The sequence below is a fragment of the Bufo gargarizans genome, chromosome 5 (assembly GCF_014858855.1).
Source record: "Bufo gargarizans isolate SCDJY-AF-19 chromosome 5, ASM1485885v1, whole genome shotgun sequence".
NCBI classification, from domain to species: Eukaryota; Metazoa; Chordata; class Amphibia; order Anura; family Bufonidae; genus Bufo; species Bufo gargarizans.
This window is the reverse complement of record NC_058084.1, coordinates 209541996-209565949: the sequence shown is the minus strand read 5'-3', so window position 1 is coordinate 209565949 and position 23954 is coordinate 209541996. Positions and strand designations below refer to the sequence as shown.

Below are 23954 nucleotides of genomic sequence, written 5' to 3'. Positions count from 1 at the left end.
CTCCTCTGCAGTAAAAAAAGATATGTTTGCCGATGCTTATGAGCTGAAGGGCGGTGTTCATATGCTTTGGCAAACACTTTGTATAAAAAATTAATAAAAAAATTCCGGCAATGATTTATTCATCCACATCGATTGATGTGAATGGAGAAATCGGGTTTGCCAGGGCATACGAGCTAAGTGGGTATGGATGTTGGCCGGAGCTCCTATGTCCTGGCAGACGCCTTTCCCCTCTTTTTTTTTTTGCACATTTTTTGGCAGAGATTTTTTCATCCACATTGATCGATGCGAATGAAGAAATCTGTGCCGTTCATTTTTTCTTTCAGCCCAGAGGCTGAACGAAAAAAAATAAAAAATCTCAAATTTCCGCTAACTTGTGCCAAAAACAAAACTACTATGAACTCGCCATGCCCCTCACGGAATACCTTGGGGTGTCTTCTTTCCAAAATGGGGTCACATGTGGGGTATTTATACTGCCCTGGCATTTTAGGGGCCCTAAAGCGCGAGAAGAAGTCTGGAATCCAAATGCCTAAAAATGCCCTCCTAAAAGGTACTCATTGGAATTTGGGCCCCTTTGCGCACCTAGGCTGCAAAAAAAGTGTCCCATGCTGGGCGAGAGAAATATCTATATATTTATCTCACCCAGCATGGGTATATGTAAAAATACACCCCGAAACACATTGCCCTACTTCTTCTGAGTACGGCGATACCACATGTGTGACACTTTTTTGCAGCCTAGGTGTGCAAAGGGACCCAAATTCCAATGAGTACTTTTAGGATTTCACAGGGCATTTTTACGCATTTGGATTCCAAACTACTTCTCACGCTTTAGGGCCCCTAAAATGCAAGTGCAGTATAAATACCCCACAAGTGACCCCATTTTAGAAAGAAGACACCTCAAGGTATTCCGTGAGGGGTATGGTGAGTTCATGTAAAATTTTATTTTTTGTCACAAGTTAGTGGAATATGAGACTTTGTAAAAAAAAAAAAAAAAATTAAATAAAAAAAAAAGATTCCATTTCCACTAACTTGTGACAAAAAATAAAAACTTCCATGAACTCACTATGCCCATCAGCGAATACCTTAGGGCAGTCATGCTCAACCTGCGGCCCTCCAGCTGTTGCAAAACTACAACTCCCAGCATGCCCGAACAGCCTACAGCTGGGCATTGAGGGAGTTGTAGTTTTACAACAGCTGGAGGGCCGCAGGTTGAGCATGCCTGCCTTAGGCCCCTTTCACACGGGCGAGTATTCCACGCGGGTGCGATGCGCGAGTTGAACGCATTACACCCGCACTGAATCATGACCCATTCATTTCTATGGGGCTGTTCACATGAGCGGTGATTTTTTACGCATCACAAAATCGCAGCATGTTCTATATTCTGTGTTTTTCACGTAACGCAGGCCCCATAGAAATGAATGGGGTTGCGTGAAAATCACAAGCATCCACAAGCAAGTGCGGATGCGGTGTGATTTCCACGCATGGGTTCTAGGTGACAGTCTATTCACTGTATTATTTTCCCTTATAACATGGTTATAAGGGAAAATAATAGCATTCTGAATACAGAATGCATAGTATAATAGTGCTGGAGGGGTTAAAAAAATAAAAAAGTTAACTCACCTTATCCTCTTGATCGCGTAGTTCCCGGTCTCTTCTTTACTAGCTGTGGGCTAAAGGACCTGTGGTGATGTCAGATCTCATGCTCCATCACCACGGTGATGGAACATGTGATTGGAGCATGTGATCTGACGTCACCACAGGTCATTTAGCCCACAGCTAGTAAAGAAGAGACCGGGAACTACGCGATCAAGAGGATAAGGTGAGTTAACTTTTTTTTTTTTTTAACCCCTCCATCACTATTATACTATGCATTCTGTATTCAGAATGCTATTATTTTCCCTTATAACCATGTTATAAGGGAAAATAATACAATCTTCAGAACATCAATCCCAAGCCCGAACTTCTGTGAAGCAGTTCGGGTTTGGGTACCAAACATGCGCGATTTTTCTCATGCGAGTGCAAAACGCATTTTCCCGCAACGCAGCCGCCTCTTATCCGGGCAAAAAACATCACGCCCGTGTGAAAGAGGCCTTAGGCTGTCTACTTTCCGAAATGGAGTCATTTGCGTGGTGTTTCTACTGTCTGGGCATTGTAGAACCTCAGGAAACATGACAGGTGCTCAGAAAGTCAAAGTGCGTAAATTAATTTTTTTGCACCATAGTTTGTAAACACTATAACTTTTACCCAAACCAATAAAAATTCACTTATTGCATTTTTTTTTATCAAAGACATGTAGAACAATAAATTTAGAGAAAAATTTATATAGAAATGTACTTTTATTTGAAAAATGTTACAACAGAAAGTCAAAAATGTCATTTTTTTGCAATAATTTCGGTCATTTTTGATTAATATCACAAAAAGTAAAAATGTCAGCAGCAATAAAATACCACCAAATGAAAGCTTTATTAGTGAGAAGAAAAGGAGGTAAAATTCATTTGGGTGGTAAGTTGCATGACCGAGCGATAAACGGTGAAAGTAGTGTAGTGCAGAATTGTAAAAAGTGGTCTGGTCATTAAGGGAGTTTAAGCTAGGGGGGCTGAGGTGGTTAAGTAACTGATTGACAGTTTATAAAAACCTGTTTTTTGGGCAAATAGAGCCACAGTGAGGTTTAATAAGGCCAGCGTAGGATTCTTCTTATTAGTCTTGACATGAGCATATGTTTAGGTTAGAGGGGTTAAATCTGATCACAGAATCCCTTTAACCATCACTGGTCTATAGGAAAGGGTTGCGGCTTAAGACAAAAAAATAAAATCACGCACCAAAATTCTGACACGAAATTGGGTCATGAAGTTACCCAACTAATAGGTATAAACTCATATGATCTTAGGAGTGCAGAATGATACCATCGCGGGCGACTCGACGTGCACAGCATCATTGTAATCTATGATGCTGTGTGCTACCGTGTGCACGATCAATGCCGCTCCGGGACACATGACCAGCTCACGGACCGTATGTCGCATACGGTCGTGTACAAGGGCCCTTATTATGCCTGCTTCAATGTTCCTGAACATCCTCACAGAGATGGCAGCTACACTGCACATTGCAGGAGCGGAGGGGCTGTTGTCAATGATAGCGGGGCTCAGTATAGAGAGCCTTCCATGCCTTCCCGCTGATGTATGCACAGTACTCAATGTGTCAATGCCCCTTTGTGTACCGGTCTAGCGATCATGTGACTACTGGGGTCCCAGGAAACTGCAAGAGCTGCTGGGTCTTAGCAGATCAACTCCGCAGTGCATTTCAGGAATATGTCATCCCCAAGTAAGGGAGAAATAAGCAGCCAAAAAAATATAAAAAATAATGTCATGCTAAAATGCTCCCAAGGGCTCATGCACACGACCTCAAATTGCGATCTCCAACGTACGGGAACCTTCCTTGTGGCTGGTGCGGACGGATGCAGACCCATTTAACTTGAATGGGTCCGTGATCCGTCTGCACCGCAAAAAGTAGAAAATGTTCTATTTTTTTGCAGTGCAGAGGCATGGACTGAAATGCCACAGAAGCACTCTGCAGTACCTCCGCAATGTATCATCCGGATTGCGGACCCATTCAAGTGAATAAGTCCGAGGTTCTACAATGCCCAGACAGTAGAAAACCCGCACAAATGACCCCATTTCGGACAGTAGACACCCTAAGGTATTCGCTGATGGGCATAGTGAGTTCATAGAACTTTTTATTTTTTGTCACAAGTTAGCGGAAAATGATGAATTTTTTTATTCTTTTTTTTTTTCCTTACAAAGTCTCATATTCCACTAACTTGTGACCAAAAATAAAAACTTCCATGAACTCACTATGCCCATCAAGAAATACCTTGGGGTGTCTTCTTTCCAAAATGGGGTCACTTGTAGGGTAGTTATACTGCCCTGTCATTTTAGGGGCCCATATGTGTGCGAAGTAGTTTGAAATCAAAATCTGTAAAAAATGCCCTGTGAATTTGCCCACCTAGGCTGCAAAAAAGTGTCACACATGTGGTTTCGCCATACTCAGGAGAAGTTGGGGAATGTGTTTTGGGGTGTCATTTTACATATACCCATGCTGGGTGAGAGAAATATCTCGGCAAAAGACAACTTTTCCCATTTTTTTATACAAAGTTGGCATTTGACCAAGATATTTATCTCATCCAGCATGGGTATATGTAAAATGACATCCCAAAACACATTCCCCAACTTCTCCTGAGTACGGCGATACCACATGTGTGACACTTTTTTGCAGCCTAGATGCGCAAAGGGGCCCAAATTCCTTTTAGGAGGGCATTTTTAGACATTTGGATTCCAGACTTCTTCTCACACTTTAGGGCCCCTAAAATGCCAGGGCAGTATAAATACCCCACATGTGACCCCATTTTGGAAAGAAGACACCCCAATGTATTCAATGAGGGGCATGGTGAATTCATAGAATTTTTTTTTTTTGGGCACAAGTTAGCGGAAATAGATTTTTTTTTGTTTTTTCTCACAAAGTCTCCCTTTCCGCTAACTTGGGACAAAAATGTCAATCTTTCATGGACTCAATATGCCCCTCACGGAATACCTTGGGGTGTCTTCTTTCAGAAATGGGGTCACATGTGGGGTATTTATACTGTCCTGGCATTTTAGGGGCCCTAAAGCGTGAGGGAGCATTTGGATTCCCTGAGGGGTATGGCGAGTTCATGTGAGATTTTATTTTTTGACACAAGTTAGTGGAATATGAGGAAAAAATAAATAAAAATAAAAATCAATTTCCGCTAACTTGTGCCAAAAAAAATGTCTGAATGGAGCTTTACAGGGGGGTGATCAATGACAGGGGGGTGATCAAGGAGTCTATATGGGGTGATCTGCACCCTGTCATTGATCACCCCCCTGTAAGGCTCCATTCAGACGTCCGTATGTGTTTTGCGGATCCGCAGTGTCCACGGATCTGCAAAACACATACGGACATCTGAATGGAGCCTTACAGAGGGGTGATCAATGACAGGGGGGTGATCACCCCATATAGACTCCCTGATCACCCCCCTGTCAGGCTCCATTCAGAGGTCCGTATGTGTTTTGCGGATCCATGGATCGGATCCGCAAAACACATACGGACCTCTGAATGGAGCCTTACAGGGGGGTGATCAATGACAGGGGGGTGATCACCCCATATAGACTCCCTGATCACCCCCCTGTAAGGCTCCATTCAGAGGTCCGTATGTGTTTTGCGGATCCATGGATCGGATCCGCAAAACACATACGGACGTCTGAATGGAGCCTTACAGGGGGTGATCAATGACAGGTGGGTGATCACCCCATATAGACTCCCTGATCACCCCCCTGTCAGGCTCCATTCAGACGTCCGTATGCGTTTTGCGGATCCAATCCATGGATCCGTGGATCCGTAAAACACACACAGATGTCTGAATGGAGCCTTACAGGGGGGTGGTCAATGACAGGGAAGTGATCAGGGAGTCTATATGGGGTGATCACCCCCGTCATTGATCACCCCCCTGTAAGGCTCCATTAAGACGTCCGTATGTGTTTTGCGGATACGATCCATGGATGCGTGGATTCGTAAAACACATACGGACCTCTGAATGGAGCCTTACAGGGGGGTGATCAATGACAGGGGGTGATCAGGGAGTGTATATGGCATGATCACCCCCCTGTCATTGATCACCCCCCTGTAAGGCTCCATTCAGACGTCCGTATGTATTTTTCGGATCCGATCCATGGATGCGTGGATCCGTAAAACACATACGGACATCTGAATGGAGCCTAACAGGGGGGTGATCAGGGAGTCTATATTGGGTGATGAGGGGTTAATAAGTGACAGGGGGGGGGGGGTGTAGTGTAGTGTAGTGTAGTGAAAAAAATAAAATAAAAATCGCATCTACAGCCTGCCAGCGAACGATCGCCGCTGGCAGGCTGTAGAGCCACTCGCTTATCGGCCGATCCTGTGAACGCGCGCGCCTGTGTGCGCGCGTTCACAGGAAATCTCACCTCTCGCGAGAGGACGCACCAGCGCGTCCAGGAGGAATAACAGGGCCGTCGCCAGGACGCGATGCTGCTTACGGCGGTCCTGGGGCGGTTAAAAAGTGTAAACTGATGCAAACAAGTATGCATTATGACACATAAAGTTGCAAGAAAAAGTATGTGAACCCTTTGGAATTATATGGATTTCTGCACAAATTGGTCATAAAATGTGATCTGATCTTCATCTAAGTCACAACAATAGACAATCAGTCTGCTTAAAGTAATAACACACAAAGAATTAAATGTTACCATGTTTTTATTGAACACACCATGTAAACATTCACAGTGCAGGTGGAAAAAGTATGTGAACCCCTAGACTAATGACATCTCCAACAGCTAATTGGAGTGAGGTGTCAGTCACCTGGAGTCCAATCAATGAGATGAGATTGGAGGTGTTGGTTACAGCTGCCCTGCCCTATAAAAAACACACACTCTGGGTTTGCTTTTCACAAGAAGCATTGCCTGATGTGAATGATGCCTCGCACAAAAGAGCTCTCAGAAGACCTACGATTAAGAATTGTTGACTTTCATAAAGCTGGAAAAGGTTATAAAAGTATCCAAAAGCCTTGCTGTTCATCAGTCCACGGTAAGACAAATTGTCTATAAATGGAGAAAGTTCAGCACTGCTGCTAATCTCCTTAGGAGTGGCCGTACTGTAAAGATGACAGCAAGAGCACAGCGCAGACTGCTCAATGAGGTGAAGAAGAATCCTAGAGTGTCAGCTAAAGACTTACAAAAGTCTCTGGCATATGCTAACATCCCTGTTAGCAAATCTACGATACGTAAAACACTAAAGAAAAATGGATTTCATGGGAGGATACCACAGAGGAAGCCACTGCTGTCCAAAAAAAACATTGCTGCACGTTTACAGTTTGCACAAGATTACCTGGATGTTCCACAGCAGTACTGGCAAAATATTCTGTGGACAGCTGAAACCAAAGTTGAGTTGTTTGGAAAAAACACCCAACACTATGTGTGGAGAAAAAGAGGCACAGAACACCAACATCAAAACCTCATCCCAACTGTGAAGTATGGTGGTGGGGGCCTCATGGTTTGGGGCTGCTTTGCTGCATCAGGGCCTGGACAGATTGGAATCATTGAAGGAAAAATTAATTCCCAAGTTTATCAAGACCTTTTGCAGGAGAACTTAAAGGGCTTCTGTCACCCCACTAAAGTCATTTTTTTTGGGGGGGGGCTAGTTAAATTCCTTATACTGCGATATATGAAAATATAATGCTCTTACTTACTTTCCTTCAGCAGTTTCTTCTAAAAACGAACTTTTATAATATGTAAATTAGGTCTCTACCATCAAGTAGGGCGTCTACTTGCTGGTAGCCGCCGCAAAAAAACGCCCCCTCGTCCTGTTGATTGACAAGGCCAGCCGCGATCTCCTCCTCCGGCCAAACCTGTCAGCATTTCAAAAATCGCGCGCCTGTGTTCATTCTGCGCAGGCGCTCTGAGATGAGGAGGCTCGTCTCTTCAGCACTCCCTCAGTGCACCTGTGCCAATGACGTCTTCTCTTTCTTTGAGGTCATCGGCGCAGGCGTACTGAGGGAGTTCTGTCCACCAGCTGAAGCTCAACAGAAGATGGGTGTTGCAACAGGACAACGACCCAAAGCATAGAAGAAAATCAACAACAGAATGGCTTAAACAGAAGAAAATACGCCTTCTGGAGTGGCCCAGTCAGAGTCCTGACCTCAACCCGATTGAGATGCTGTGGCATGACCAGATACCATCCTCCAGTCAATGACAGATCCGGCGCCTGCGCACTCCATTACCCACTAGGGCAGAGGCAGCAGAGCGTTTAATCCGCATGCGCCGGCCTGATCTAGCCGGCGGAAGTAAACTGCCAAAATATCGGGATGTACGGGCCGGCGCATGCGCATTAAACGCTCTGCTGCCTCTGCCCTAGTGGGTAATGGAGTGCGCAGGCGCCGGATCTGTCATTGACTGGAGGATGGTATCTCAAGAACCGAGGGCGGGCCAGAGGGGTGAAAGGGGAGGGGTTTGATTTGAACAGCGCCGTGGAGCCTGGGCACCGGCCGCATAAACGCCGCCCCTGGGCACCTTCAGAACCTAATTAGCATATGGATTAAAAGCGTTTTTAAGAGAGAATAGGCGACGGACAGCAATATGAAAGGTAAGATTATAATATGGGGAATGTAATGGATATCATGATGTTTGTGGTGTATAATGGTCATTTTAGGTGAAAGACTCCCTTTAAAGATGATACACATTCATAAAGATAAGCAAATATTTCGGGAAACAATGGCAAAAAGCCATTGCGCTCCCACAAAGCCATGGAGGGGGTCACGGGACAGCTTCTGGTCAGACGTCCATGTGCGACCTATGAAGCCTTCTTCCCCGGAGGTCTCTGGGAAGCACACCGATATAGGGGCACATTCACTAGTGCCAGCAGTCAGGAGATTCATGTCACCCGAATGACAAGCAGCATGAAATCCCGACAGGCTCCATCGTTACAAAAATAAACGTCATTAATGTGGACAAATCAATTTCCTTATGAAGAGTTTGCTTTGCTAATGTTATTTTGCCCCTTCACGCTCCTAGGATCCAGAGCATTTGTGGGTGGTAAGCCCCCTTCTGTCATGCAAGGGGCCCATGCTCGTCCATACAGAGGGAGAGCCAGGCATAGAACAGGAGCCACCCTACACTCTTGTACAGAGGTGGCAGGAAGTGTACACATGGCCACTGCTGCTGGACCATACGGTAGGTGACGGACAAAAACACTTATGGGCATATGGAGTGGCAAGGAGGAAGATCTAAAGAACTGTACAGTTTTGAAAAATCATGGTATTTTCAAAAATAAATATCTTAATATAAACCATGTTATCTTACATTGATGAGATGGGAATATCCCTTTAAACAAGCACTCCTACAAAAATCATTATTCTCTCGCCAATTAGAAATGTACATAATGTAAACTGTAGTGAAGGTAATCTTACTGGTGACTGCAGTTGTGAGCTATAACCTCCCTTCTGATCTTCAGCTGTGTCATGTGACCAACGCTCTGATCTCCAACTGACACAGGAGGAAGTCAATTTCTCTATTCATTCCTATGAGACTGACATTGAGGCTCCCATAGGAATACACAGAGAAAGTCACTTCCTGTCCACACATAAGATTTGGAGAGTCAGAGTGTTGGTCACATGACACAGCTGAGCATCAGAAGGGAGGTTATGACTCAGAAATACAGTCTCTGGTAAGAAAATTCACTACAGTTTACATCATGTACATTTCTAACAGGTCAGAGATTATTTTATTTTTTGCGGGAGAGTTTCTTTAAAAGGGTTGTTTGCCTTTTTATTACTGATGATCTATCACCATGAATCACCATGGTAAAAGATCACGTGACGTACCATGTGATGACCGGAGTGATGTCATCAAAGGTCCTTTACCTGTATTTAATGCTCACCACAGGTCCTATTCAACAAAGGAGACACAAGGAGATGCCGGGCTTCGCGATCAAGTGGACTAAGGTGAGTTAAATTATTTTTATTTATTTTTTTAACCCTTCTAGCGCTCTTTTACTATGCATTCTGTATTCAGAATGCTATTATTTTCCCTTATAACCATGTTATAAGGGAAAATAATAATGATCGGGTCTCCATCCCGATCGTCTCCTAGCAACCGTGCGTGAAAATCGCACCGTATCCGCACTTGCTTGCGGATGCTATGCGATTTTCATGCTTCCCATTCACTTCTATGGGGCCTGCGTCGCGTGATGCATGAAAATCCCCGCTCGTGTGCACAGCCCCATAGAAATGAATGGGTCCGGATTCAGTGCAGGTGCAATGCGTTCAACTCACGCATCGCATTCGCACGGAATACTCGCCCGTGTGAAAGGGGCCTAAGGGATAGTATACATCATAGTTTCACTTTCCGTTCTTTTTTTTTTTAAAAACTGATTCTGGAAAAAGACGGATCCTTTATAAAAAATAAAAAATAAATAGATCCTGTGCATCAGTTATGGACATCTGGCATCAGTTTTAGCCATTTGCGCCTGAGATCCATTTTTTAGACGGAAAAAAAAACTGCATGCGTCTAAAAGATGGCTTTCATGCGGGAATGTAAAAAATGGATGCCAGCTGTGCATACCTGATGGACAGGATCAATTATTTTTTACAGAACCTGTTTTTTTTTTGTTTTTTTTACAGGATTCATGTTTTTTTTTCTGTTCTTCTGACGGATCAGAAGAACGTAAAAATAACGGTGATGTGACTACTCCCGAAGCCAAATGTATCTGGTGCTCCCTTTTATCATAGTCATACTCTTGTTGCTCATTATCAGGACACACAGCACACATGTAAAACTGCCAGCACGAAAAAACGTATTGCAGACCTTGCACCAGATTCCTAAAAAAATAAAATAAAAATTAAGGTCATCAAAATTAAATCCACACCCAGCACCTCCACCAATCAGCTATGAGTGGCACCAGTAAACAATGACAGAGCCGGAACACCACAGCGCCATACCGTCTGTAGTGGCTGTTCTCAGGTACTGCAGCTCACTATGGTGGAGATGTGCAGAGGAAAGCGGTTATAGTTGCTTAGAACAAGCAATTAGATTGATCCTCCTCACGGCATACCAAGCACAGTATGACACATTGTACAGTGGCAGTGTACTGTAGTTCAGGCCTATTCTGTGACCTAGGAAGGGGCCGCAGCGCTCACCGGAGCACCACAGCCTCTTCAAACAGTCAATGGTGAATGTGCCGGGTGTCAGACCCTCACAGATCAGGTATTAATGACCTATCCCACGTATAGGTATATATATATATATATATATATATATATAGCCCATCAATATGGGTGATTGGTCACTATGTAAAATTGGTGTTTCAGCATCTAATCCCGAGAGGTCAGAGCTGGCATCGGAGGTCACAGTAGCATCTGTAACAGCGGCGGCCGTGCAGGGATCAGGAGCGACACGGGTGCCAGAGAGCGAGGTAAGAATAATCTATATGAGGGGCCCAGGCATTTTGGGGGGCATTATAGGGGTTGGGTAACCCCCTTTAATGGTAGGAGCGAGGTGCCCTCCTGAATGTAACTGTATCACTGTCCTCAGTACGGTGATGCTGCACTATGGTACTTGGTTTTGCTGTGGCGTTATGTTGTGCTGCATTACGGTATTGCTGGCCCCGCCTACTTCTGTGGTCCCTGCCTATTTGTGGTCCATTTGTATTGCCCCACCTTATGTCAAGTTGGACCCGCCAACAATGTGGGGCCATGTCATAAGCTCCCACCTAGTTATATCGCCCCCGCTAGTTATATCGCACAACGAACACCGTGAATTGAAAGTGCAAAAAAACAACGGCAAAACTGCTTCTTTCCCATTACCACCCCAAAAATTATAATAAAAAATGAACAAAATGGTGTCACTAAAAATACAATTCGCCCAGCATTAAACAGGCCCTCACAGGGCTGTATCAGCAGCAGAAGTCATGGCCAATAAATCTGCCATTCAGCGCGTCCTCCAAATACTCCTCAGAAATGAGAATTTGTACTTTTCCAGAAAATCTGCAGCTGGCACTGGTATTATCACAGTTCTCACCAGCTGTGCCACACTGCCAGTGAGTGACCTTACTGATAACTGTGCCCCATTATGTCTGCAGCTCTGGTGGTGAGAAGATCCACAGTGACCAGTGTGCTACATGTCTGCATCAGCCATACACAGGAGAAGAGTCTGACGGCTACACCCGGATATACACAGCGATACACGGAGACGTATAACGGGAGGGATCTGCTAACCTGATCTGGAGAGCCAGCCAGTCCCTGCGTGTCAGCCATGACAAGGAAGAGCCCAGTCACATGACAGCCGGGGTCCGTCCATGACGTCAGGAGCACGTGATCAGTCAGGTGTGTGGGAGGAGGCGGCGCTGAGTGCGCAGGGAGAGCGAGCTCCAGTGTTGTGCTTTCTGACTGAAGTAGATTTTTGTGGGTGTAGTGGAGCCCAAGTGTGTAAATGTCTCTGTAGCAGAGCCGGAGTGTGTGTAAATGTCTCTGTAGCAGAGCTGTTTATGTGTAGTGGAGCCAGAGTGTGTGTGTAAATGTCTCTGTAGCAGAGCTGTGTGTGTGTAGTGGTGCTGCAGTGTGTGTAAATGTCACTGTAGCAGAGCTGTGTGTGTAGTAAAGCTGCAGTGTGTGTAAATGTCACTGTAGCAGATCTGTGTGTGTGTGTAGTGGAGCTGCAGTGTGTGTAAATGTCACTGTAGTAGAGCTGTGTGTGTAGTGGAGCTGCAGTGTGTGTAAATGTCACTGTAGCAGAGCTGTGTGTGTGTAGTGGAGCTGCAGTGTGTGTAAATGTCACTGTAGCAGAGCTGTGTGTGTGTAGTGGAGCTGTGTGTGTGTAGTGGAGCTGGTGTGTGTAAATGTCTCTGTATCAGAGCTGTGTGTGTGTAGTGGAGCTGGTGTGTGTAAATGTCACTGTAGCAAAGCTGTGTGTGTGTGTAGTGGAGCTGGTGTGTGTAAATGTCTCTGTATCAGAGCTGTGTGTGTGTAGTGGAGCTGCAGTGTGTGTAAATGTCACTGTAGCAGAGCGGTGTGTGTGTGTGTGTGTGTGTGTGTAGTGGAGCTGTAGTGTGTGTAAATGTCTCTGTATCAGAGCTGTGTGTGTGTAGTGGAGCTGCAGTGTGTGTAAATGTCACTGTAGCAGAGCTGTGTGTGTAGTGGAGCTGCAGTGTGTGTAAATGTCACTGTAGCAGAGCTGTGTGTGTGTAGTGGAGCTGCTGTGTGTGTGTAGTGGAGCTGCAGTGTGTGTAAATGTCTCTGTAGCAGAGCTGTGTGTGTGTAGTGGAGCTGCAGTGTGTGTAAATGTCACTGTAGCAGAGCGGTGTGTGTGTGTGTGTGTGTAGTGGAGCTGCAGTGTGTGTAAATGTCTCTGTAGCAGAGCTGTGTGTGTGTAGTGGAGCTGCAGTGTGTGTAAATGTCACTGTAGCAGAGCGGTGTGTGTGTGTAGTGGAGCTGTAGTGTGTGTAAATGTCTCTGTATCAGAGCTGTGTGTGTGTAGTGGAGCTGCAGTGTGTGTAAATGTCACTGTAGCAGATCTGTGTGTGTGTAGTGGAGCTGCAGTGTGTGTAAATGTCACTGTAGTAGAGCTGTGTGTGTAGTGGAGCTGCAGTGTGTGTAAATGCTGTGTGTATATACATGTGCCTGCTGTGTTGCAGGGCTATGTATGTAACATAGTACATAAGGCCGAAAAAAGACATTTGTCCATCCAGTTCGGCCTGTCATCCTGCAAGTTGATCCAGAGGAAGGCAAAAAAACCCTGTGAGGTAGAAGCCAATTTTCCTCACTTTAGGGGAATAAAAATTCCTTCCCGACTCCAATCAGGCAATCAGACTAACTCCCTGGATCAACATGTATGTATGCGTATGTATAAAATTGAGGTCGTATACAAAGGCTGTGGACCTGTGGATTTTTGGCATAAAATCTCAAAATTTGTACACAAACTATTTATTTTTCTCATTCTCCACAGTTTAAAAAAAAATAGCAAATTTATTGAAAACAGGTGTAAATTATAACTGAAATGTATGCCGGACACTGCATTAAAAGGGTTTTCCAAGTGTTTTTTGTACTGATGGCCTGTCCTCAGGATATGTCATCAGTATCTGATTAATGGGGTCCGATACCTTGGACCCACTGCCGATCAGCTACTTGCCGTAGCTCCACTGCCTTCTCTCAGTTTACATTGTATAGCGGCTGCACATACTTCTATGGGGCTGGTCATCACACGGCCTACAAAAAGACGGTTCTACTGTGAGCGCCTCTGTCTTCTCAAACAGCTGACTGGGTCCAGGATGTAGGACCCCCGCCGATCAGATGCTGATGATCTATCCAGAAGATAGGTCATCAGTAAAAAAAAATAAAAATACTTGGAAAATCCCATTTAGAGGTTGTTGACGACGTCTTATTCCAGCGGCATATGACAAAGGACATGCATTGTCCACAGATGTCGGAGGAATGCTGCTCTTTGTATGTATATGACTCAGAGCATGGTGATTTAACCCTGCAGATTCTGCAGTCAATAGTGACTGTGCTATCTGAGGGGTTAGACATAGGCTCCCGGTGATAAGAACCCCTTGCAGCAAAATTGGAGGTTTCCAATCGGTTGTTATGACAGCTAGGGGCCCTGTGAAGGCTTCCAGGCTCTGTTAAAGGGCTTAGGCCTGTCACACACTGCCGGCATACAATGCCGAGAATACCGCTCAGCAGTATTTGTCCGTTCTTCGTCATACTTGCTGGATCCCATTATAGTAAATGGGCCTGAACAGCATTCCGGCAGCGTCTGGCAATGACTTTCCCGGCTGGAAGTGTGAGAAAAGCCTTATCTAGTAATTAATATTAATGACCTGTCCTCTGGATAGGTCATCAATATCAGATCGGTGCAGGTCCCTGGTGTCAGACCTAGGCCTTGTCACATCCCCGTACATCGGGAACATGACCTAGTTGCAGCTTAGCCCCACTGAAGTGAACGGGGCTGAGCTGTAATACCAAGCACAGCCACTATACTATATATAGTGCTATGCTTGATGAGGAGCCTGGGAATTAGTCATCATTATCCATTGCTGGATAACCCCCTTTAAAGGGAACCTGTCACCAGGATTTTGTGTATAGAGCTGAGGACATGGGTTGCTAGATGGCCGCTAGCACATCCGCAATACCCAGTCCCCATACTGTAGCTCTGTGTGCATTATGCCGGCCAGCCCAGGAGTTTCAGGCGGCGTTAGTAGCTGACGCCAGCCTGAATGATATAAGGAGCAGGCGGCACAGCCTCCCTCGGACTCAGACCTCGAGCGGGTAGTCTGGGACCAAGGACGGCTGGACCGGGACACGGTCCAGCAGGGCTCACCGGAGGAGTGGCCTAGGGACCGGCAGGTAGTAGAACTGACAGGGGACGCGGCAGGCTTGTCTATTCTGGCTATGTCCCACCAGGGGTTTCAAGTGGCGTTAGGGGCTAGAGCCAGCTTGAAAGCTCTCACGGAGCAGGTGGCATGGCCTTCCTTGGACTCAGACCTCCAGAGGGCGGTCTGGGACCAAGGACGGTTGTGCCGGAAACGGTTTAGCAGGGCTCACCGCAGGCGTGGCCTAGGGACCGACAATTTGTGGTACCCTATCCGTTCAGGGCAGAGTTTTTGTGGGTTGTGCATGAAATTCCGATGGCCAGATACCCAGGGGCCGCTAAAACAGAGGCCTGGACAGGAGAGGTAGCCACCCCTGGGGTGTCGGTCATAGAGTGTGTCATGCGCTTCCAGGAAAAGGCGCAGGCCTTGTCGCGGTTGGTGCACGACAGTATGGGGCAGGCCCAGACCAACCAGAAGCCGGGGTAAGACCAGAAGGCTTGTGAGAGGACCCACCAAGTGGGTCAGCAAGCGTGGATACTGGTTCCCGTACCTTAGGACAAGCTTCAGGCGGCATGGGAAGGCCCGTACCTCGCGCACCAACGACTTGAAGGGTAAGTGGCTGCGTACCTGGAGGTCATTGCCGTCTTCGGTCCTACATGGGAGGATCCTAGAGAGCATCTGACGCAGATGCTCAGGCAGATCTGCCAGACAGGCTTGCCCCTTATGCCAGGAAAATGCCAGCGAGGGACCCCGGGTAGGCGGGGAAGCTTTGGGACCGGAGCCCAGGAGAGTGGATGCCAGCGCATCCTGGCTCACCATCCGGGACAAGAACCAGGTGATGTCCTTCCTGGGCACTGCCGGGTACTATAGGGGGTTTGCACCCAACTATAGTAGCCTGGCGCGGCCCCTGACAGACCGCACCAGGAGGAAGCTGCCCTCTGCAGTCAGTTGGACAAACGACTGTGAGACGGCCTTCCAGGCGCTGAAGGATGCCCTTTCCAGCTTCCCGGTACCATAGGCAGCCAACTTAACGCGGCCATTTATAGTATCGACTGACGCCAGTAATTTGGCCTCGGTGTCATGCTCAGTGAGCGTGACTCCATTGGTCAAGAAGTACGCGGGAGCCTTGTGCTCCAGCCATACCACTTTGCCATTCACCACAAGACAGGGTGCAGATGTGCGCACGGGGAAACACAGGAATTTTCTGCCCCTAGCACCCTATAAAAGGGCAGGTGTGAGGAATATAGATTATTATTTAATGTCAGCCATGTTCCCACACCAGCCATCTGCTGTCAGATAGCAGAGGTAGTGAACTCCACAGGGGGGCCCTGCTTCAAAGCCCAGCTAAATGACAGAGAACTTCTAGCAGGCCACCTTTGTTTACATCTTACATCTCCATACAGCCAGCCATGAACCCAGCTAATGGAACAGGAAAAACCTCTCTGCAGGGAATCTAAGCCAGGCATGCTCAACCTGCGGCCCTCCAGCTGTTGTAAAACTACAACTCCCACAATGCCCGGCTGTAGGCTGATAGCTGTAGGATGTTCAGGCATGCTGGGAGTTGTATGTCTGTGAAGGTTCTCATTTATCCAGGTCATGGTATATCTGTAAATAATAAATCAAGGCAACTGGTTTTACTGTAAATTTCTTTTCTTTTCATTCTTCCAATGAGCTTTCTGAATTCTGAGTGACTATACCCAGCATGGGGTCAGAAGTCATTATACACATTATCACCTACTGACTCCAATTAGGATAATGGATTCAACACCTTTGACCCCATGCTGGGTATAATGACCTCTGACCCCCATGCTGGGTATAATTACCAGATGTTGATTCGGTTACATATTTATTCCCAGAGAATTCTTGTACAGTCACTCAGAATTGAGAAAGTTGTTGGCAGAACGAGTAAAACGTTTTCAAGAAATCTACAGTAAGTCCAGTTGCCTTGATTTATTCTTTACAGATATGCTGGGAGTTGTAGTTTTGCAACAGCTGGAGGGCCGCAGGTTGAGCATGCCTGATCTAAGCCATTCACCACTTCAATCTAATTATCAGACATATTGGAGCTGGCGATTCATAAGGAATTATGAATCGCTCGTCCATCACAGGCATAAACCAGATACATATTTGTGTCCCTGTGGCCACGATGAACAGGCCTGTGGTCATAGTTTGGTGTTGGGATGCCAGGGAGGGGATATATACATATATCCCCAGGAGAAACCAAATAACGGTAGGACTCTTGGACTCTACTGGGAGCCGGAACCCAGGCGGCATCATTGGTCCCAGAACCACCTCCCTGCGACATTCTGGTCTGCAGCCATGAGCCCTAATTGGTTTTGTGACTCATTTATTAACAGCCTCAGAAGAGGGGGAGTGGACTCCTCCCAGAAGCCAGGAGGGGCCGGCTACAGGTCAAAAGGCTTGTGCAGGTGGGTTTTTTCTCTGAAGGGAGGTCACATCGTGCCATGTGTTTAGAGGGACCTGCAAACTGCGGACATCACTGCCTCCCATGTGACTACAGCTAAGAACTCATCACAACTCAAAGGACTCATATACCTGTTAAACTGACTTTTGTTCTGCTTAACCCTGGTTGTAGCCTATCATCTGTATTTGTAATTTCAGACAACTGTATATATTTTTCGTGTGTATAGTGTTATTTCTAGTGAGCCCTTAAAGGGATTAAATATATAATTTAATCTTGTGCTGTATTGTATCTCGATCACGAATCCCAACGTCCGTGTTTCGGCCTAGTAACATGCTACCGCGGGTTGGTTTCTTGCCCTATATAATACCATTAGCAGACCGGGCTTATATCAAACAATAAACTGGTGGCAGTCTACCCAGGCTGAGGAAGCGCTGTTGCACTGGGGCAGTGAAAAGGCTCCCTCAGCTTGTTTGCTCTCTGTGTCCATGTGGACAGGATGTGTCTGTGAACCCTGTACCAAGCTGACCTTACCTGCTCCTTAGGGACAGCGTAACATCACGTCTTGGTAACCAGTGACAATACCGTATCTCGCTGGATCTACGTATTTGACGTCCGGCGCAGCGAGGTGCGGTATTCGTCACACATACAAAGATTATTTTTTTTTTCCTGTTTTCCAACACAAGACATGGTTAATTAAATGGCCCTCTTAAAGGGCATCTATCAGTAGATTTTTTAGTATGAATCTGTCTGACCTGTTGCATGGTAGCTGAAGGCATCTGTGTTGGTCCCCTGTTCATATGTGCCCTCATTGCTGAGAAAAATTATGTTTTAATATATGCAAATGAGCCTCTAGGAGCAACTGGGGCATTGCCATTACACCTCATTTGCATATATTAAAACATCATTTTTCTCAGCCATGCGGGCACATATGAACATGGGACCAACAGATGCCTTCAGCCGCCAAGTGCACATGTAACAGGTCAGCCAGTTTCATAGGTGCAAACCTGCTGACAGATGCCCTTTAAGGGATACAATTTATTTTGCAAAAAAATAAACCCACATATGGCAATGTGAGCAGAAAATTTTGGGCTATTGGAATGTGGGGAGTTAAAAACTAAAATGAGCCTGGTACTTATAGGGTTTAATTAGTAGAGCTCTGACTCTTGACAACCCTGCTGTTCAGCTCTCTGAATTTGGCACAAATCAGTACTTTTAGTAGTGGCTGTGCCTGGTATTAAAAATTCAGTGTAGCTCTGGGCCATTCAAGCGAATGGGACTGAGCTGCAATACCATGTGCAGCCACTGCCTTGGAAACAATGAAGGCTCATTCAGACAGCTGATAGGTTTCTAAGAGTCGGACCCCCACCAATTGAATATTGATAGCCTATCGTAAGGGTTAACTGTTAATTTTAAAGCCCTACAGGATGGGGGATAAATATCTGATTGCACAAGAATGGGAGTCCCTTGCACCCCATTTGAATGAAGCAGTAGTCACGTTTGCATACTACTGCCCTAGGCAGACTCTATGGGACTGACGAAGACTGAGCGGTATCTGAGAACTGCCTCATTCAAATAGGGGACAAAGGACCCTCATGATCAGGGGGTCCAGCAGTCAGACCCCTGGTGATCAGACGCATCACCTATCCTATGAATAGGTGGTAAGTGTCGATTATGGGAAAAGTACTTTTCAGCATCTTCGGATGTATACTGGTATATTCTTTTTAGGTGCTGATTATTTTCTCAGTTCTCGTCTATGATGCTGATAACGCCAGCACTTTAGTATTGTGAGAGCCAGCAGGCCTTTCTTTTATTGGCTTGAGTACGGGTTATTCTCACAAATGTACCTTTTTCCACAGCTTCTGTATCTTTGTGAGCTAATATGCCTGATATCCTGCTACTCCAGTTCAAGGGCCTAAGTAAAAATAGCTTTGTTGGACAAGAAGCAAGAATAAAGTGAAAACAGTTACTTAACCTCTTCCTTGTGTGGAACAAAGGGTGATCATTGTGTTAAGAAAAGCTCAACAGTTAAAAATGTGATGGATTGATATCTAGAATGTTACGTTGTGAGTAATGTATTATAACTTGTACGTTTTCAGCCTGGTATTACATGATGTTCTTGAACTCACTTTGCCAACAAACCGGATTGGTGTAGAACTACCCCTAAGGCATTATTTTGTCTCTTCCCAGTATTCACCCTCTAACCTCTATACAGGGATCTAGACTTTGCTGAGTGATAGCAACTAGACCACTGCAACTAGACAGCTGGTGTACTTGGCAGCGGACCCACTGATGTCAAGGACTCTGGTGCAAGCATCGGGAGCTCAATGTAGAAAATGCGCCAAAATTGCAGGAAAACCGCAGGTACAGTCTAACTAGGTACTAAGGCTTGAATGCTGGTTTTTAGAGACTTGGGCGGGGTAATGTTGAGATACACGCAAGGCAGGCAGGCTGGGAGCTTGACTGGAACACAGGCAGAGAAGACAGATTGGGTTAACACTGTGTCAGTGTGGGGGGGGAGCTCCACACTGAACACAGGAGGGAAGGGGAACAGTAACTGGGCCTGGAAACTAGGAAAGAAACTACCCTAATCCAGGCCCTGACTACCTATCAATATGAATAGACCTTGAAGGTAGGAATATTGATAAGCAGGGTACCAAGGCCCTGATTTCCCTATAAGGCCCTGGAATAAGTATAGGACCAGAGACAACCCATTCCTCCCCAGATGGACGAATGGAAGTCTCTGTCTCAGGCCCAGATACAACAACAGGGAATATAACAAATACAAAAAAACGCAACACTTAACTTCTGTAGAGATGGAAGAACAGGAATATCAGAGAGGATCTCACACCAGCTCAGCCAAGCCCAAATGAAGCTATCAACCGCATAGTCAGAAGGGTGGGGTGAGACTATAAAGCAGGGATCAGCAACCTCCGGCACTCCAGATGTTCTGAAACTACAAGTCCCAGAATGCTCTATTAACTTCTATGTCAGAGCAGCCGACCAGGTTTGCATGCTGGGAGTTGTAGTTTCACAGCAGCTGGAGTGCCGAAGGTTGCTGATCCTTGCAAAAGGGTAGAAGTGATGACCACTGAGCAACAGCTGAGAAAAGGGAAGTGGTCATTAACCCTATCAACACTGAATCAAGACAAATCAAGGAGGCTGTTAGATTCCCCCACGCTCAGCCAATCTTCTTGATTTCATGACATCAGTCATCTGAGGGACCGTGACACACTGGACTTGAAAGTGTAGGAGCACACAGGCAGGATGGAAACAGAATTTGGAGCACAGCAGGAACACAGGCAGACAATAATGCAGGATATGTAGGACATGTAGGTAAATCGCAATAGCACTAGACTGCCAAATACCTACCTTTGCTGGTCATTAGGGAACCTAAAGTTCAGGCACCCTCTGCTTGCAGAGGATACCTTATGTACCAAGAGACCTTCAGCCATTAGCTGGGAAAGGATTTGGGAGTGCGCATTTTGGCCCTTTAAAAGACCAGAGGTGAGCAAGCATAAGGAAGTATCAGACAAGAGCACAGAGGCAACAGCATGGAAAGGTAACCAGCGACCATGATACTCAGTGGTGCGGCGTCCATACCCACAGGGGACACCAGGAGGGAGGTGGGCACGGACTACAGACCTAACAATCGGATATTGCTAGCTGCAGCAGTTCTATCTATATAATTTTCTTCTAAATCCCTGTAAAGATATCTTGCTTTGGTTCACTAGTGGACCAGAATTACCACTATAATGAACCAGTGAAGCTTAGAAGCAGTGATGGCCAGTTCGCAGTGTTCGCCAGCAAACACATGTGAGCTGCCATCTTAACTCACAAGTCCGGCGATGCACAGGTAAGTCCTTACCTGTGACGGGAGCCGGTCTGAAACAAATGCGGTCCCCGGGAGCAGGCGGTTCTGAGAACAGCCAGATGCAGGCCCCAGCGACTGTTCTTGCAACTGCCTGCTCCCGGTGACCACATTTGTTTCAGACCGGCTCGTGCACAGGCAAGGACTTACCTGTGCATCGTCAGACTTGTGAGTTAAGATGGCAGCTCACATGTGTTCGCTGGCGAACACTGCGAACTGGCCATCACTGCTTAGAAGACCGTGTTAATACTTCTTATTTACAAATTGTCAAAGTCCAAAGATGGTACGTAATGTGGTGTTCACTAATACCACCTTCAATTGCATGGTCTAACAAGCACTTTCGAATTCACCTAAGGTGCCCAGAGGGGCGTGCTTGGGCTCTGTAGAGGTGTGAGCATGGGCACTCGATGGGGGCGTTCCCTGGCACCTTTGAATGAAATTAACGCCTCTCTGGGGTAGGGTTGGGCAAAGGCAATATCACCATTTCTAATTACCGCAGTATTTTAGTGACGTTATAGAAGCGGTTGCACTTGACAGTGCTGACCGCTTCTAAAACGGGAGCTGTGTATGTCCGTCCTGAGTTCATATTTTGTTTGTTCCACAATCTTTCCTCAGATTCCTGCTCCAACCATGTGCTGGCTACCTCACACTGCTTCTTTAACCCAGAAATGATGCCGTACTCTGCCCATCTGTCCATACAATACAAAGGATGCGGTGGACAGCTTGTCTCGGGCCAGTAGTGGGGTCTGGAACGTTTCCTGTGTTCCCATAATGGGTACAATCATGTTGCCCTATTTAAAAAGCTGTTCAAGGCTTCATTTTGGAAGGAAGAGATGGCGCTCACCCTGGTGGGGCTGCAGTAGTCTGAGAAGATCACCTTTGTCAATGTGATTGCGGTGAGACCTGATGCCAGATAGCAGGATTAGGTGTTAATGGGTAGATGGAACATATATATATTAGGTACATGGAGGATGGGCCCACTGTAGCCAATTCATGTCCATCTTTGGGATGTACTGCCCCATAAAATATACTATCTCCTTGTGGCCCCAAGTGTTTTTCTGCTAAACAAGTATTTATCGCGATATATATCATTATTATGGGAGTATTTTTCATATCGCCCAACCCTACTCTGGGCACTATATATATATATATATATATATATATATATATGTGGATTTTCTGAAGATATAAAGCAAGCTCCAAAAAAAACATGGAAAGAAGGTATGAAGTGCTGTCAGGACATACTGTAGGTTTAATATCGATTATCTAGGTGACAGATTCCCTTTAAACAGCAGAGGAGCGTGATGATGTAATCACTATAAACTTTATCTTAACCCCTTCCCGACATATGACGTAATAGTATGTCATGACGGCAAGTGACTTTCCGCATTTTGACTTATTATTCAGTCATGGTGATAGGGCAGGCACCGGAGCGGTGCGTGCCCGATCACTGCAGGGGCCCGGCAGTCCCTAATAGCCGGGCCTCTTCTGTATCTGCCAGCATCGCTGTAAAAGCCGATGCCAGCGGATTAGCCCCTTCTATGCCACAGTCAGCTCTGACCGCGGCATAGAAGGGGTTTGCGGTGGGTGAGGGGGCCCATCGGGTCACCGCTCTGCTGTGTCGGGGACCCGATGGGTGACAAGGCAACCCAATGCCATACACAGGCTGCCCAATGCCTTGCATGGCATTGGAACTTGCCTTATACAGGGGCCGAGGAGATCCAGCCCCAGGCTCGTCTCCTAGGCAACCTGTTAGTGTATTACTCAGTGTAATACACTAACGGGCACTAACAGATGTATTGTAATGCATGGCAAAGGGAATCGGACCCTCAAAAGTTGATGTCCCAGGGTGGGACAGAAATATGGTTTAAAAAAAAAAAGGGGGGGTTTTAATAAAAAAAATAAAGTTTCAAGTAAAGAGAGAAAAAAAACACCCCTTTTCCCTGATTTTATAATAAACATTAAAAAAAGGAAAAAACACACATTAGGTACCGCGTCCGTAACGACCGGTTCTATAAATATCCATGATCCACCCCGTCCGATAAACACAATAAAAAATAAAACCTGTCAAAAAAGCCATTTTTGTCACCTTACATCACAAAAAGGGCAACACCAGGTGATCAAAAAGGTGTATGTCCCACAAAATGGTACCAATAAAACTTCATTCTGCAAAAAATTAGCCCCTACATGAGAAAATCACTCAAAAAGTAAAAGAACTATAGCTCTCACATGGAGACACTAAAACATCATTTTTTTGTTTCAAATATGCTATTATTGTGCTAAAGTGAAATAAACAAAAAAAAGGATACATATTAGGTATCTTCGCATCCGTAACAACCACCTCTATAAAAATATCACATGACCTAACCCCTCAGCTGAACACCGTAAAAAAAAAAATAAGAACAGTGCTAAAAAAAGCCATTTTTTGTCACCTTACATCACAAAAATTGCAACACCAAGCAATCAAAAAGGCATATGCCCCCAAAAATAGTACCAATCAAACCATCACCTCATCCTGCAAAAAATGAGACCCTAACTAAGACAGTCGGTCAAAAAATAAAAAAGCTATGGCTCTCAGACTATGGAGACAATAAAACATCATTTTTTTTGTTTCAAAAATGCTATTATTGTGTAAAACATAAAGGGAAACTGTCACCTTCTAAAGTGATATAAAACTGCCAGCATTACCTTATAGCAGCCCCCAGTCTGTTACTGATCATGTGAGTGAGCCAGAAATTCTTTAATCCATACTTTAGAAAAACG

General features: G+C 45.7%; 1 protein-coding gene across 1 annotated transcript in view; it reads right to left on the bottom strand.

Annotated features, from left to right (window-relative positions):
• VPS41 (VPS41 subunit of HOPS complex) overlaps nucleotides 1–11896 on the bottom strand; it is a 234039-nt gene extending 222143 nt beyond the window's left edge. Inside the window, exon 1 of the mRNA XM_044293996.1 lies at nucleotides 11807–11896. Within this exon, the coding sequence (XP_044149931.1) occupies nucleotides 11807–11845 (39 nt within the window). The 5' untranslated portion in view covers nucleotides 11846–11896. The remainder of the gene's footprint in view (nucleotides 1–11806) is intronic.
• Between the last annotated feature and the right edge of the window lie 12058 nt (nucleotides 11897–23954).